Genomic DNA, 17,334 nt, shown 5'->3' on the forward strand with positions numbered 1-17,334 from the left:
GATCTCAGTGTTTAGAAAAAAAAAAACTGTCATCTTTTACAATAAAACTCAAGAGCTGAAATGTTTCATTACCTGCAAATCAAACTGACAGCATGAAGGAGAGATTCACATAAAATAAGAGATAACATCACTTGCTGTCAGTCAGCGAACGCATGTGTATGTGTGTGTATGACACTTACTCCAACGATCTCACTCCCATGTGTTCCAAACATGTATCTGCACGTCCGACAGGCTCTATCCTACCGTTCTCCTCCTCATCCTGCAACAAGAAGAAAACTGTTCTACCCACAATGCATTGCACTCGACAAAACCACATCCAGCAGGACATTTGACATGACATCAATAAATAACAAAAGAACATGTATATATGACATGACCTGGGTGAAGACTACCACTGGAAGCTCTGAAGTTCTTCTTTTTCGAAACAGTTTGAAGGAATTCATCCTCTGTTCATACATGAGATGTTTCACCTGATACCCTACGATCAGGTGAGAGGTACACAATCGCTCATGCTCACTACGGTCACTTGATTATCCGAGTAGTGCCAGACTACCAGTGAAACACACACACACACGTACACACACTCTCATTAAAGTTTCAGTAACCAACAGGTCCATGTTCTGCTGCCATGGCACCAATTATATGTTCTCACATACACACTTTCAATGTCTTTGAAGGTAGTTTTCATACAATCAAACTATTTTGGACCTTATACTGTCATACAATCTGTAATTAAAGAAGAAAAACAACACACACACGTAACTCTAGGTCCAAACACAACACTGGGCCTGAGACAGTTACATGAATTATTCAGCTCAAGGGAGCGGTGGTAGTGAACAAAAAGGAAGGAGAGAAAAAAACAAAAGAAAAAGAAAAGGACAAAGATTTAAAGCACCTTTTCTGAAGAGAGTGCATGTGCATACGTGCTCTAGTGCGTAAAAAGAAGCCTATGATTGAATCTGGAAATAAATGCGTATTAGTCCTCAGATGCCATGTCCGAAATTTATAGCAAAAAATCTGCCATTAATTCGATCTCAAATGGATTAATTAATATAAGTTTTTACTCCACCACTCCGTGACATCATTAACCGACTTGGTTGAACGTTGAATGAGTCACATCGTTGCACGGGAAACGCAGCCCTGATTAGTTCGCCTCATGTTGTTTCACTGTTACATTGGTGGTTTATCTAGGGCAGTTGGTCAATCACTCTTTTCCTCCGGGAACAAGGGTTTTCAAAAGTGTAATACAGAGAAAAAAACAATGGAAGGAAGTGGAGAAAATAGCTTTGATACACAATACACCCTCTACGGCAGACATAACCATCACGTTTTATAAAACAGCTGTCTGATATGACAAAAGAGTGTGTGTGTGTTTGACAGCATAACTGTATTAGACCGGCACCGCAGACCCTCTGACAACATCCAACATGCTTGAAATGATCAGATTCGGTTGCCAAGCCATTGTCCTGCTCGGATCTGATCCAAACCTTTCCCTCGCAAACAAAGATTGTTTTCCACGGTGACTGTGTAGCCAAGTATTTTTCTGGGATTTTCTTAAACTGAAATGACTAATATCATAAGAAAGCGGAGCCTGAACAGTCTGTTTTTTCCCTCACTGAAGCTGCACATTAATACATGCGTTCAACGGTAAACCACGATGGGACAAATCCACATTCACAGGATAAAGGCCTCGTAATTCAGTCAATTATAAGTATATGGTCGAGTGTTACTCCTGCTCTTATTTTGGAGACAGCAAGCCTCACTTTAATTTGCTGAGGTGTTGCTATGCATGATGAGAAAAAGACAGAGAGGTAACAGAGGAAATTGTTTAGTCTTTCATTATTAATCGGTTTGAGACAGACCAACCTCTGGAAGAGGGTGAGAATTTCAGAAAAACATTCCAACCAAAAGGGAGTTGTTTCCATCCATCCATCTGTCTATCCATCCATTCATCCATCGATTCATCCATCCGTCTGTCTGCTTATCCATCTGACTATCTATCTATCTATTTATCTATTTGTCTATCCATCCGTCTGCTTATCAGTCCGACTATCTATCCATCCATCCATCTGGTTATCAGTCCATCCATCCATCCATCCATCCATCCATCCGTCCGTCTGCTTATCAGTCCGACTATCTATCTATCTATCTATCTATCTATCTATCTATCTATCTATCTATCTATCTATCTATCTATCTATCTATCTATCTATCTATCTATCTATCTATCCATCCATCCATCCATCCATCCATCCATCCATCCATCCGTCTGTCTGCTTATTAGTCTGCTTATCAGTCAGACTATCTATCTATCTATCTATCTATCTATCTATCTATCTATCTATCTATCTATCTATCTATCTATCTATCTATCTATCTATCTATCTATCTGCTTATTAGTCTGCTTATCAGTCAGACTAATTATCTATCTGTCTGTCTGTCTGTCTGTCTGTCTATCTATCTATCTATCTATCTATCTATCTATCTATCTATCTATCTATCTATCTATCTATCTATCTATCTATCTGTCTGTCTGTCTGTCTGTCTGTCTGTCTGTCTGTCTGTCTGTCTGTCTGTCTGTCTGTCTGTCTGTCTGTCTGTCTATCTATCTATCTATCTATCTGCTTATTAGTCTGCTTATCAGTCAGACTAATTATCTATCTGTCTATCTATCTCTGTCTATCTATCTATCTGTCTATCTATCTATCTATCTATCTATCTATCTATCTATCTATCTGTCTATCTATCTATCTGTCTATCTATCTATCTATCTATCTATCAATCTATCTGTCTGTCTGTCTGTCTGTCTGTCTGTCTGTCTATCCCTCCATCCATCAATCTGTCTATATATCCGTCTGTCTGCTTATTAGTCTGCTTATAAGTCAGACTATCTATCTATCTGTCTGTCTGTCTGTCTGTCTGTCTGTCTGTCTGTCTATCTATCTGTCTGTCTGTCTGTCTGTCTATCTATCTGTCTATCTATCTGCTAAACACTAAACACAGTGGACTGACAAAGTGAACATGAATGTAAGGAGATACTAAAGAGAAAAAAAAAACATTTACTGTGATACAACTGACCTACAGCAGCACCTACTGGAGAGATAACGAGATAAGAGGAGAAAGAGAGATCTATATATAGTCTTATCTCATTAGCAGTCGAAAGCCGAGAGTGATTTATAATCGCTGTTTTACCTTTATGATTAATTACAGACACACACTCACTCTCACACTCCCCTCCTCCACACAAACCCTCTCTTGCTGGATCTTCTCTCTGATACACCAGCCTTGTGTCTCTTCTCTCTATACGTGCTCAATGCAACTGATTCAGAGCTTGCACAATTCTCTGTGTCTAATAAACACAATATAACACAAATAGACAAACATTATCAGCTTTATTCAGACCTCATTCACAAAAAAAAAATCTTTTAAACAGTAGAAAATCTTTGCATGTTTCTTTGTTAAAAAGATGAACTGTATTTATATTTCATTTTTGTTCAATATATTATAAAATGTAATATATTTGTTACATGATCATTCGTAAATCATTTTAATATGCTGGTTAAGAAACATTTATTACAAATTTGAGAACAGTATAATATTTTTATTAAATTTAATTAAGCTGAATATTTTTGTGAAAGACGTGATACATTTTTTTCATGACTTTCAGAAAGTTCAAAAGAACACAATTTATTTAAAAATGGAAATCTTTTGCTACATTATAAATGTCTTCACTGATCAATTTAATGCATTGTTCAGAATAAAATAGTTAATTCTTTTCAAGAGTAGTGTACATCAAGTTTTGAGTTATGTGGCATTATGTAAGAATTTTGATACAGAAAATCAAATGTAATGGTGTACTTGTTAAGAAGATTCTCGTGATCATCTCTGATTACCAGTGGAAATGTTACTAATTTAAATGAACAAATCAGTGTGCTTTGCCTTTAAGAAACAGTCCCTCTGCATGTGAACTGAAGAACAGTGGTTTTGCTGTCAAGTCGAATATAGCCCCCCCATACTTTAATAAGAGCCTGTTTACAAAGCCTGCATTGCATTGTGACAGATTCATGAAACAATCTGTGCTAAAAATGTGCCGCAAAATCTTTTCAAAATTTGGACATGTTTAAGCTGTTCTTTCCTAACACTGGGATCTCTCTGAAGAATATGGAGAGCAGCAGGCACTACACACAGCCGGAAAATGCTGAACTTTCACACATTTTATTGTTATTTTCTCTGGTGTTTAGCAATATTAGGATCTATCATGCTTTCCACTGATTACCTAACCATAACTGGCCTACCAAAGTATCTGATCTCTCAGTAAGAGACACTAAATCACTGACATCTGATTTCGGTCTAAAGTCAAATATTTGTATTGAAGCAGCCTCTATGGAAGACACTAGCATGCATTTCAGACGTGAATCATGGCAGAGTCGACGAATAAAAAGCAGCAAGCGCGGTCGGAAGAGTGCAGAGACGGCTCTGCGTGAGTGGTATTTATGACAGTAACGTTAAATACAAGTACTCCACAGCGACTCTAGGGGTCGCTGTTTGAGAAAAACGGAAACTGCATAGTATGCCTTTAAAGGAGAACTCCGGTCAATTTTAACATTGAGCTCATTTTTTTGTAAATTTGGAGTGCTGTCAATGCAGAGAACAACGACAAAAATCGGTGTTGCCTACACCATGTTATCCTCTTTTTAAAATTTGCACCCTGTTGACTTCAATGGGGCAAGTTTTAAACCTGCTTTTAGCCTCTTAACATCCTTGATGTGTCATTACAAGTGCACAGCCAATGTGAGTGATTCCTTCAGAGTGAACACGGGTGAATCTGACTGCAGTAGATGTGAAAGATATGAATAAAAATGATGTTATTTCAGCCAACGCACATACCTGTATTTACATCCTGTTTTCGGTCGAAGTCCATAGTAATCGATTGTCGAGTTCACGCGCGTGATCATAGGTAACTAAACCTATGCGCGTGAACTCGACAATCGATTACTATGGACTTTGACTGAAAACAGGATGTAAATACAGGTATGTGCGCTGGCTGAAAAAACATCACAGATTTTTGTCGTTGTTCTCTGTATTGACAGCACTCCAAATTTACAAAAAAATGAGCTAAATGTTAAAATTGACCGGAGTTCTCCTTTAAGGCTGCACAATTAATCAAAATAAAACCGAAATCACGATATGATACTGTGATTATCAAATTGCAAAGGCAGTGATATCAAATAATAAAATAAATGAATGAGATGCATGTTTCAGGAGTTATTATTATTATTATTTTACAGTCATACTAATATCTAAATTTTTTGTTAAAATTGTGCAGCCTTACAAACAAGCAGAGCAAACCTGGAGCTTTATGAAGCGTATTTTAAATCACAATTTTATCAGAAAAATTGCAATTAGATTTTCTTCCCAAATCTTTCATCCCTACTTAAAATAGCAAAATATATATTTTTAATCATTTCATGATATATGGGAATGTGGATATCATTACTGTCCCAACCTGTTCTTGTCGCTCCAGCCAGCAGTCCACCATGGGATGATTGGCGCTGAGTGAGGAACGGGCCTTCTCACGCTGAAACTCTTTCTGATTGGACCACTGCCCAGCATCACGAGGAAGACTACGATATGTGTCAACACTTTGGCCCTGAAGAGAGAGTGACAGAAAGGGAAATATATATAGAATATTATAATATTTTTAGCTCCCTGTTGATTCTCTACTCAGTAAATTGTTGTAAAGTAATAATAATAATCCAAATAAAGATGGAAGGTCAGATTACAATTTAATATACTATACACATATATATATATATATATCATAATATATATATATATTAAACTGCCATGTATGCCCAAATCTTTTTTTTGGTACTGCGCTGACAGATAACAAGAAAAGGCTGTAAATCAATGCCTAATACTGCAATGGAATAACTGAGATGAGAGGGAGTGTGTGTGAGCGAGTGAAATCCATAACTCATTGTCTGAGGAGTTTTATGACTAGCATTGACATAAGCATTACTCTGCTAAAAGGAGAGAAGACAGAGAAATGATGGTCACATCAGCAAACGTATTAAATGAACTCACACACGCACACAATAAATTTAACAAACAGCAGCACAACATTCTCTGCAGTCACATGGCTTGTTTTATAGAGCTCTTACTGTTTGTGAACCGTGGGGTTGTGAACCCATCAGCAATGACAGTAAATATTCATAGAGGTATCATAAAGGGTGATGTGACCTCTGCCACTAAAGATGACAGATTTATCGGATATGATCTGAGAAACGACACCAGCAAGAACCCAATGGCCTCAAAAGCGGCAATACCGCATATCGGCTCCGAGAGCAAAACTGGGTCCAAATGAATTTCAATATATGGACAAAAAAAACAAACACTGAAGCGTATTTCAAATTATCTTCTTTCGAACAAGAATGTCTTATCGGTTTTTAATGACATGAGGGTGAAAAAATGATGTCAGACCTGTAATTTTTGGGTAAAGTATCCCTTTAAAAGGCCTGTTCACACCAAGGACGATAACTATAACAATGAATATATAGTTTTAAGAAATCGCTCGAATCGTAAAAGAATAGCATAGTCCACACCACAACTATAAAGAAAATGGCAGAGATAATTTGGAATCACTTTCACAAAAACATTTTTTCTAGCTGATGAATGAGTTTTTTTTTTTTTTTTTACAGCCAATCAGAATCCATCCTGCTTTAAAGAGCTGTGCGTGCCAAAAATAAACAGGATGAAATCGTTCTTGGTGTGAACAGGCCTTAAGTCAATCATGTTTTCCACAGCTGCTTCATACCTTCCTTTCCAGGCTGTTGGTGCCGGTGGAGAAACGTGGTTTCAGGAAGCCAGCGGTGGTGGACCAACGTGTGGGGTTTTTTCTGGAAGGTTCTTCGGGTTGTGCGCTCGGCTCAGAGAAAGACATCGCTGTCAGGTTCAACATCGCCGGGTCGCTACTGCGACGAACATGCAAAGGCATGTCTGTGAGAGAGGAGAGATCAATGAGTGGCACAAAAAGCCAAAACTTCCACAGCAGTGGCACATATCAAAGTTTCAAAGACCTAGACTATACTATCAGATTGTCTTTCTGTCTCTTACTGGTTCGAAGCGTGGATGTGGTGACCTCGATCTCGCTGTGAGGCAGGTACGGCTGGAAGGCAGATAGTGGGGTGGAGGTGGACGGCTCTCCAGAGAAGATCTCAGGCGACTGTGTGCCCGTGGAACTCGCGCTGGTGCCGTCACCTCCGACATGAGGCTCTTGTTCGTCAAACACCGCAACCAACTGCAAAGAGAAACACGGAGACGGAAAGAGTGAGAATGACGCGTTTACATTTCAGAGGGTTAAAAGTAAAAAGGCTTAACAATAAGGATGATCCTCTGCCCCAAACTCAGTGAGAGAAGTTCATATAAAAATCACGTAAAAATCATATATCATTGATGGTTTACATCCATTTTCATTCCTTGCAAACTTAAATATTTGGTTTTCTGTGATGTCTACTGCTTATTTGTCACTAACATAAATGAGGTTTGGCTAAAATTGCAAAAATGACATGTGAAATACCATATTTTTCCAACAAAAGTGTGTTATAGCTATATAGTTTCTAGATTGTTATAAAGTTTATATTTGCACAAAAAATAATAATTTTGGTAACACTTTACAATAAGGTTAAATTTGTTAATATTAGTTAAAGCATCTGGTATCATGGACTAATAACGGAAAAATAAAAATCGAGATTAAATCTTTTATTAATCTTATTCATGTTTGTTAATAATGCATTAACTAATGTTAATTTATACATCTTGAAATTATCATGTGACTGAAGACTAGAGTAATTATGCTGAAAATTCAGCTTTGCATCACAGGAATAAATTACATTGAAATATATTAAATTAGAAAACAGTTCAAATTGTAATAATATTTTACAATATTATTGTTATAACTGTATCTTTGATAAAATAAATGCAGTCTTGGTGAGCGCAAGAAACTTTTGAACAGCACAAAAAAAAAAAAAAATAATAATTCTGAGCCCTGAGTGATACAAACGATCCCGTACATGTTTATCAATGTGACTGTTTTTATGATGTTGTCAGTAAGAACCAATACGAGCACTTGTCATTAACTGAGATGCATTTGTGAAGTTTAATATGAAAGACAATTGCCACTTGCTTTACCCGAAATCTCAATGGCATCATATCATACAACCTGACCAGTCCCAGCAATCGTAAAAGACAACAAAAATCACGATCGCCAGCTTTTGACAATATAGAGCTTATAAAAACTTGATTATTCCTGACCACAGGGAGTCATTTAGCTTTATGAAGTCTGAAGAGAGCTTCAGCATGTGTGTGGTGTCCTCATTTAGAGCAGGACACTCATCTCCGTGTCCCTCAAGACACTCGAGTATTTGGGACAGAAGGAAACATCTCAGCTACAAAGTGAACATCTGGTCTCAATTATGTGTGTGCGTGTGTCAACATGAATGATAATGCTTGCAGCACTGGTTCAGTTGGTGGGTTGAAATGGTTGGACACACCCAGTGAATTTGAGGCTTGGACTGACTGACAGAGGTCCGGACCAATCACAGGAGTGCTGCTGAAGGGCACATTACCCAGAATCCACAGGGATGGTCCCCCTTTGAGGATTTTTGTGAGTATGTTTTGCAATCCAATCTTGGATGTGGGAAATCAAGCACTAAAATGTGCGTGCATGCGTTTCTGCATTTCTTTAAGATGACTGCTAATGTCTGTCAGAAAATGAATGTTAATGTCTGTTTTGTATATTATTTTCTAGCCTGGATTATCTCAAACATGACGCTTCTGGAAATACACTCAAGGGAACTACTTGAGCGCATATATACATTATATGTATGTTTATAGCTTTGCATTGTTAGCTTTATATGACCGAGGCTTCCAGTGTTTCACAGCAGATCTTCTGAGTGCAGCCAGAGGTTCAAACACACACACACACACACACACATAATGAAACGGCCCACATAAACCTATTTACCTGTGACACACGTTCCCATGAGACAGATCTGCTCTCAGCACGTTTGAGGCTTAAACACTAAAGCTTTTCTCTCTCTCTCTTATATACAGTCAATTATAAACATTACAGACAAACTATAAAACTGTGAAAAATAAAAAAAAACATAATTTACTTTATTGAAATACAGATGAGGACACCCTAAATGTCCCCAAAGGTTTTGCCAGATTTTCGCACACACATGATATTTTCCCCACTGTAGAAACAAAAGGGCAGTGCAGAGAAGAAAAAGTGAGATGGAAAAACAATAGAGATGAAGGGGAAAGATATATGAAGATGTGAAGAATGTCTTTAGCTGCAGTGTGTGTGTGTGTTTGTGTGTTTCTTGCTGCTTCAAATACTCTAGACCTAAACGAACTTTAACATTACAAATAACACTGCAGTGCTGTTATTCATAGGGTTGAGTAATTCTTTACTGGTTACCTAAACAAACATGACACCTCATGCATTACTGATATACACAGACACACTCTCTCTCTCTCACACACACACAGACACACAGAATAGCATTACAGCTGGATAAAAACAGCGGCGTTGAGAAATCCCTCCATGTGTTTCACAATGGCTCTAGTAAAAACAAGAACTCACTGACCCAAATCGCATCTTAAACATCTTCCACACACACTGGAGGTCAAGAGAGGTTTGTGTGAGCCAAGTGTGCTGACAGGAAGTTCCCAGGAGAACGTTTGTATACTTCCTGTGTGGATATTAATTTCCTCTCTTTAAAAGGTTGTGATCTTTGAGCTTCCCAATCTGTTGAACCCATCTCACTCCGACCCACACAAACACACGCTGTGCCCTATAGCTTAGTTTACACATAACTGACCATATGAGTCTGAACCCGACCAAAAGAGAGGAGGCCACAGTTCATCTTCAGCTGGACAGTTACTGGACAGACATGTTTTATGGGGACTTTCCATGATGATTTTTATACTGTACAAACTGTATATTTTATCCCCTACCCCTAAACCTACCCATCACAGAAAACTTTTCTGCATTTTGACATTTTCAGAAAACATCATTAAAGTGTGATTTATAAGCCGATTTCCTCGGCCAAAAATGTTTCCCACAAGGATCATTTGATCCCCACAATGTAGGGTTTACCAGGATCACACACACACACACACACACACACACACACACACACACACACACACACACACACACACACACACACACACACACAAGTGTCTTGTACCCCTTCAGATTAAGATTAATGTAGTAATGCAAAATCCTTTTATTAAGTGCACAAGATTAGCCATTAATATTCTTTGTCCATTTTCCTAAAAGAGACATTTTAAATGCTTATCAACAAAACGCATGCCATTTCATCAACATTTAAGAGTGTGTTGGCATTTAGATGACCCCAAAGACTAAAAGCCACAAAATAGCTTTTTATTTATTTCATGGGATCCTTAAAGGATAACTGATGCCAAAATGTAATCTAGGGTCTTTATGTTAATCTACCCAAGGCAAACTTTCGTTTAAAGGCATAATTAGAATGGAAACGCCACTTTTAAGTTTGACCGTATTTTCGTTTTCGGTCAAATTGCCTTTTGAATGGGAGTGCATGGGGCACTTCTATGATAGCATCAAAAATCGCTATTTTTAAAACACTAAGAAGGCTCGACACATGAAACTTTGCTCGAAGTATCACCAGGGGCTCTTCACATGAACTCGAGCATTGAGAACATTGTTTGTGTACAAAGAGTTTACTAAAAAGAAAGATTTTGTGTCCGCCGGCATTTTGACAGTCAAAAATAGTCGATCTCCGAATGCGAATGAACTGACTCTGAATTTTACTATTGTTTCTTATATGAGGATCCTTTTTCAAAAACAAGGTCAATATTGATTTTCACTAACGACAAAACAACAAATTATCCGTGAATGTATATGGTACTAAGCTTTAGTTAGTAGCTTTCCATCTTTACTCTCCTCCCTGTTACGTTGCATTCGGAGATCGACTATTTTTGACTGTCAAAATGGCGGCGGACACAAAATCTTTCTTTTTAGTAAACTCTTTGTACACAAGCAATGTTCTCAATGCTCGAGTTCATGTGTAGAGCCCCTGGTGATACTTCGAGCAAAGTTTCATGTTGTGTCGAGCCTTCTTAGTGTTTTAAAAATAGCAATTTTGATGCTATCATAGTAGTGCCCCAAGCACTCCCATTCAAAAGGCAATTTGACCGAAAACGAAAATACGGTTAAACTTAAAAGTGGCGTTTCCATTCTAATTATGCTTTTAAACGAAAGTTTGCCTCTGGTTTGACCCTAGGTTGAATTTTGGCGACAGTTATCCTTTAAGAATTACATTTTTTTTGCATAGTGCCAAGCCACATCTCTTAACCCGTGTAAACCCACTGTCACTGTAAACACACAGTCTCTCGTGGCTCATTGCTTCAATCGCTCATGAGGCCTGTTGCTAATGGAAACAGGTTTGTGTTTGAGACGGCCACACCAGCTCACTGAACTTAAAGGGTTCGTTCACCAAAAATATTAATAAGTTGTCATCAGTTACTCACCCTCATGACGCTCCAAAGTAAGACTTTCATTCATCTTCGAAAGATAAATGAAAATATTTTAAATGTAACCTGTGAAATTTCTGTCATTGATCAGCGCACATAAACAAGCTCAACCGTACTTACTGGACACGAGAGAACAAACCTCATTGGTTCTTGCTGAAGCTCAAACGCGCTGCGTAACAAGAATGAACCTCATTGGTTCTCACACGTCAAGGGAACAACATGCTTGAGCTGCAAGTGCGTTGATGAATGTTTATATGTGAATAAAAGTCTGCATTCAATCTGTTCATCATAAAGCGATCGAGTCTCTCTAGAAAATTTGGACTAAACCACTCAATTCATATGAATTAGTTTTACGATCTCTATGAACATTTGAAGCGTCAAAGTGTCAGATGCATAGCTGTCATCTGAGAGACAGAAATCTCTTAGATTAAAATATCTTCATTTGTGTTTCGTAGACGAACGAAAGTCTTACGAGTTTGGAACGACATGAGGGTGCGTAAATCATGACTCGTGAGGTTTATGAACTAAATCTTTAAATTATAACATATGAAATGATTCACTGGTCATTGGTGGCAGGGTAAATCTCAGTCACACTCTGCATGATCATACACACGTAACAGATCATGTGGTCAGAAGTGAATGCAACACACCCAGCAGCACCAATTCACAGACACTTCCTGTTATACCACTCACACACTTCCTTAAGCATTGAGGAAAACATCCAAACAAACAAGACGTCCACACATACACCGTCTGACCAGAAGCAGCACATTTAGATGCTTTAACGTCCTGTTTATAACCGGCGACCGCTTCCCGTCCAGGAAAGGAGAGAGGACGTTATCACAGAAGGGGGCATAAAAGAGCTTTGTTGCTTAATACCTGACAGAGGGCCAAACATGAGTAGTAACATTGTTTTAAAACAAGCAATGTTGATTAAAGAAAAAGTGTGTGGGGGGGGGGGGGGGGGGGGGGCGGGGAGGAAGGAAGGGAGGGAGAGAGAGAGAGAGAGAGAGAGAGAGAGAGAGAGAGAGAGAGATGCATGTCTAGGCAATCACAGCTGAATCGTTGGTGCCCTCTACTGTCTTCTAGCAGAACTACATAGTCAGTGTTTTTCTTTTTGTTGTGGCCTAAAAAAGTTTGATTCACACAGAAATTAATTTCATAATATATAAGAAAATATTCAGTACTTATTCAGTTTAAAACCTAAACAAAATGTGTTTACAGTAATGCACTTACAAATGAAATGTATGGGGCAAGGCATTGCACCAAAATAATTGTTAAATAAAAAACTACTTTAAAAGAATATAGGCATAAAACTGAAAAAATTCAATATGAGGCTGATGTGATAAAATCGCTTATCAATCTAGTCAAGTAAAATGTAAAAACATTTTCCATTTTTTCTAATACTAAAATTTCACATGGTACATGCAAAGAGAAAGTAACAGATCACACAGAAATATTCACCCACAGGAATCACACCATTAATGCAAAAAACTGAGAGATGAGTGTTTTCTGTGGTAAACTTACTATTTTAATATGTAACATTAAAAAGCAAAACCCTAACACTGATGCTCAAAAGTTTGTGGTCTCTAAGAATTGTTTTAGGGTTCTTTTTGAAATAAGTCTCTTATGCTCACCAAGGCTCCACTGATGATCAATAATACAATAAAAACAGTAATATTGTGAAATATTATTAAAATAAAATGATTACGAAATTTTTATTTTTAAGGGGTGTTTGATTATGATTTAACTTTATCATTTAAAGTATCACTTTAAAGAAATCATTTTTTAAGGACTACAACAAACAACTGGTAGGAATTACACGACATTCTATACACGATTAATGACATCACCAACCCTAAAATTTACATAAACCCCGCCCCCGGGAACGCGATTTATAGATTATCATGACAGAATATGCTAATCAATGACTAGAAGATAGTTAACTCCACATGAGCTGCATCAATTCTTCAACTAACCATTCAGAAATGTCCTGTTTCAATCTACATGTTGTCACTTCTTCTCGAGTCTCTCCATCATTGTCTGACTCCGGTTTGAACATAAAAGTCTAAAAGTTTTTAAAAAATTCAGTGCATGCGTGTGAGGTAAAAGGACACAAGCTGTTGTAGCTCCGCCCCCTGTGCTGGGAGCAGCAGCTCATTTGTATTTAAAGGGACAGACACAAAAACTGTGTGTTTTTGCTCACTCTCAAAAGGTGACAAATTTAACATGCTATATAAAAATATCTGTGGGGTATTTTGAGCAAAAATTTCACATACACACTCTGGGGACATCAAAGACTTATTTTACATCTTGTGAAAAGGGCATTATACCACCCCTTATATATTTTATATATTTTTTAAAAATGTACTATTTATGAACAATTAATGAATAATATATATACAAATTTCAATAATTTATTCATAACTCATGATTATTATCAGTTGGAAAAGATGTGTCGCTTAATATGGGTTTTGCTTAAGTTTATTTGAAATAGACATTTTTGTAACATTGTACATGTCTTTTGATCAATTTATGCATACTTGCTGAATAAAAGTATTAGTTATAAAAAAAAAGAAGAAGAAATGAAGAGAAAACAAACTACTTGGTACCCTTTCTGACCCCAAACCTTTGAACAGTAGTGTAATACAGCGGTGCAGGTATGACGTAAATTTGTAAGCCAAAACATTTAGTTAGTTTATAGACCACCTTTAGCTTTTTACTTCAGGGCGACTGCATTTAGGCTTCAAAATTCATGAAAGTTCTGTTCATCTGCGACAATTATCTTGATGGACAAAACGTGTAAGTATCACTTTTGTTGATCACAGAGCTTGTTTTATGCTATAATACAAAACAATGGAAAAATCTCAAATTTAAATGGCATAAAAATGACCACACAAATTTTACTTTAAGTTGTGGATAACTAATGTAATCAACTTACTAAAATAAAATCTAAAATATTGAATAAATAGTCAGAAAAACTAAAAAGCAAAACAAAAAGCTAAAACTTATAGTCAGAGAAAAAGCTACAGAAAACAAAACTAAAATGAATTGACAAATAGAAAAAAGTAAAAAAAGTACATTAAGAATACAAAATGATAAAAACCCTGCTCTAAGTGTGTATTCGTGCGTTTAGTCTGAGAATGGATACTGGTTTACCACAGACCATTATACAAAAACATTTTTTTATTATTAATATTAGCCAGTCCACATTTCTGCACATACATGTGAGTTTCTGTTCTTTTGTGTGATTGCAGGTTGAATGAGTCACATTAAGCCACATTAAAGCCGTATTATAGCACTTCCTGTTTGTGGACAGTGTTTCCTGTGACCGCAGGTGCAGTTTGAGTCATTCAGTCAATCTGTGTGTGATACCAGGATGTGACGTAATCACTGGCGGACAGACAGGATGGCCTTTTTATGGTAAAACTAGACACTATCAGCTCTAAATGTGAGAGCATAACTCTGGTGGTATGATCTCACACGCTCCTTCAGGCACAGATGTGAAGTGTCTTTTATTTCACATAGAGAACTAAAATTACACACACACGCCCAGACACACCCACCACATCAAACACACAACTACATTCTAGCAAAGTGTCTGTGGTCTCGGTAAGCCGATATCATCTGTTCTGGGTCAGCAACATGTTGAAATGTGGGAAAGACAGCGCACCGCCTGTGTTTGGCCAGAGGGGGGCAGACATTCACCTAAACACAAAGCCAGAAAACAAAATCCCTCCTTGCCATCTAAACCATTCACTCGTTTTGTTTATTAAATGTTTGCAACAGTTCAATTTAAAGACTTTTAGAGATGCACAAATATTAAAGTTCTGTCTGATACCAATGTAATGAGCCACTATTCAGCAAGGACTCATAAAGTGATCAAAAAACATTTACAATGTTACAAAAATGTCTTTTTTATTTATCAAAAACAAAAATATTAAGTAGCACAATATTTTTTCAACTGATAATAATAATAATAATAATAATGAATTATTGATAAATTATAGTCATTAATTGATATAAAAAAATTTCCCAAAAAAAGTATGTTATTAATAAATAATACTTAAACTAAAACAAATTGTTTTACATTTTTTTATATTTTAAAATAAAATGATAATAGTAATAATATTTTATAAATAATTATAATCACTGTTATTTAATAAAAAAAAAAAAAAAAATTTTTATATATATATATATATATATATATATATATATATATATATATATATAGATAGATATATAGATAGATAGATATATAGAGGGACCCAAGCCATAGGAATGTAGGAAACATCCAGAACATCATAGACTATTATTAATAAAATAATAATAATAATAATCATCATCAAATAATAACCTACATTAATATTCTACATTATTTTGTCAAAAACTAAAATCAACTTATTTAAATGTTATGAGTGAATTTAGGCATCACAACATTATAACGTACAATACAAAAAATATATATTTTTATTTAGCTTTTTGCTAAGGATTACACAACAGTGTTACTAAATTATTAGCATTTTTCAGGATTACCTTTAAGTAAATCTAAATGTAAAAACGGGGTAATTAATCATGCAAAATTAAATATCCAATTATCAACAGTGTGATGTGATATATTTTTTAAAAACTATATCAGGCTGAGAAACAATATTGTACCGATATATCATGCATTTTTACTTCTAATGCCTCAGATTAAAAGTACCAAGTTGCACACAGAATCTACATATTTTCCTTTGTTTTGTTTTGGGAGTCTGTGGAATTCTAAGGAATCCATATGGTAAGCTGTTAAATGGAACTGAGAGCTCTTTACTCCTGAAGGCATTAGCAAGTTAACTCAATTTTTGCAAAACAAACACACAAAAGGAGAGAAATGAATGATGCAGATTGGAAATTTGTGGAAACTTCCAAACAAACCTAGTGATGCCACGCCTCAGTCGAAAGAATCAATTCAGGTCTAGCGATGCCTCAATCGAAATGATTATTGGAGTTTAGAGCAGTGTGTGGATGTGTTTGTGAGTCCATTCTTAAATTAGGTCATGGTTATTGGGAGACAAGAGTCATCTGATACCTGTAACTAAAATACATACTACTAAACCAACACACACACAGGAGCGCTGCTTGTTTTAGAAGAGAATGTGAGCAGTGTGTGTGTGTGTTTGACTGAGAGAATGCATGTCTCACTCTGTCTTTGTCATCAGCCACATCACACAGAACATCATCCAGGTCCAGAATTCCTCCATCACCGTGTTCCAGCCGGTACACCTGAACCCAGTACTCTTCACCCTGAGAGAGAGAGAGACAGAGAGAACATGTTCAACTTTTGATTGACTTGACCGACTTAAGTGAAAGTATTCACACCCCGGCAGGACCTTAAACACATACAGACTCCATCAGATACAGGACACTCTAATCAATGAGGAAGAGCACACACACATAATGAGGGTTTAACTAATCAGGATAATGCACCTGAATCTAGACCATCACCCAGACAGAACAACACACACAGGTCATCATTATAACCACTCAACACGACACACACACACACACACACACACACACACACACACACACACACACACACACACACACACACACACACACACACACACACACACACTGACAGACAGCAGAGAGCAACTGAAGTTCAAAGTCACAGAGAACATGAACTGAACTATTGGACAGCAACATCTGTCAATCAAAAATGAAACACATTTTCCAGTCAGGGGGCCTGTAACAAAAACAAAA

At 36.8% G+C, this 17,334-nt stretch overlaps 1 protein-coding gene across 2 annotated transcripts in view; it reads right to left on the bottom strand.

Annotated features, from left to right (window-relative positions):
• The window catches only part of pard3ab (par-3 family cell polarity regulator alpha, b), an 83,906-nt gene that overhangs the window by 48,528 nt on the left and 18,044 nt on the right, over positions 1–17,334 (bottom strand). For both annotated transcript variants that reach the window (XM_084410634.1, XM_084410633.1), the window contains exons 2-6: positions 16,771–16,872; positions 7,117–7,300; positions 6,818–6,999; positions 5,507–5,650; positions 180–259 (exon numbers count right to left, since the gene is read on the bottom strand). In XM_084410634.1, the coding sequence (XP_084266760.1) occupies positions 180–259; positions 5,507–5,650; positions 6,818–6,999; positions 7,117–7,300; positions 16,771–16,872 (692 nt within the window). The remainder of the gene's footprint in view (positions 1–179; positions 260–5,506; positions 5,651–6,817; positions 7,000–7,116; positions 7,301–16,770; positions 16,873–17,334) is intronic.

Source organism: Rutilus rutilus (assembly GCF_951802725.1).
Source record: "Rutilus rutilus genome assembly, chromosome: 6".
Classification (NCBI taxonomy): Eukaryota; Metazoa; Chordata; class Actinopteri; order Cypriniformes; family Leuciscidae; genus Rutilus; species Rutilus rutilus.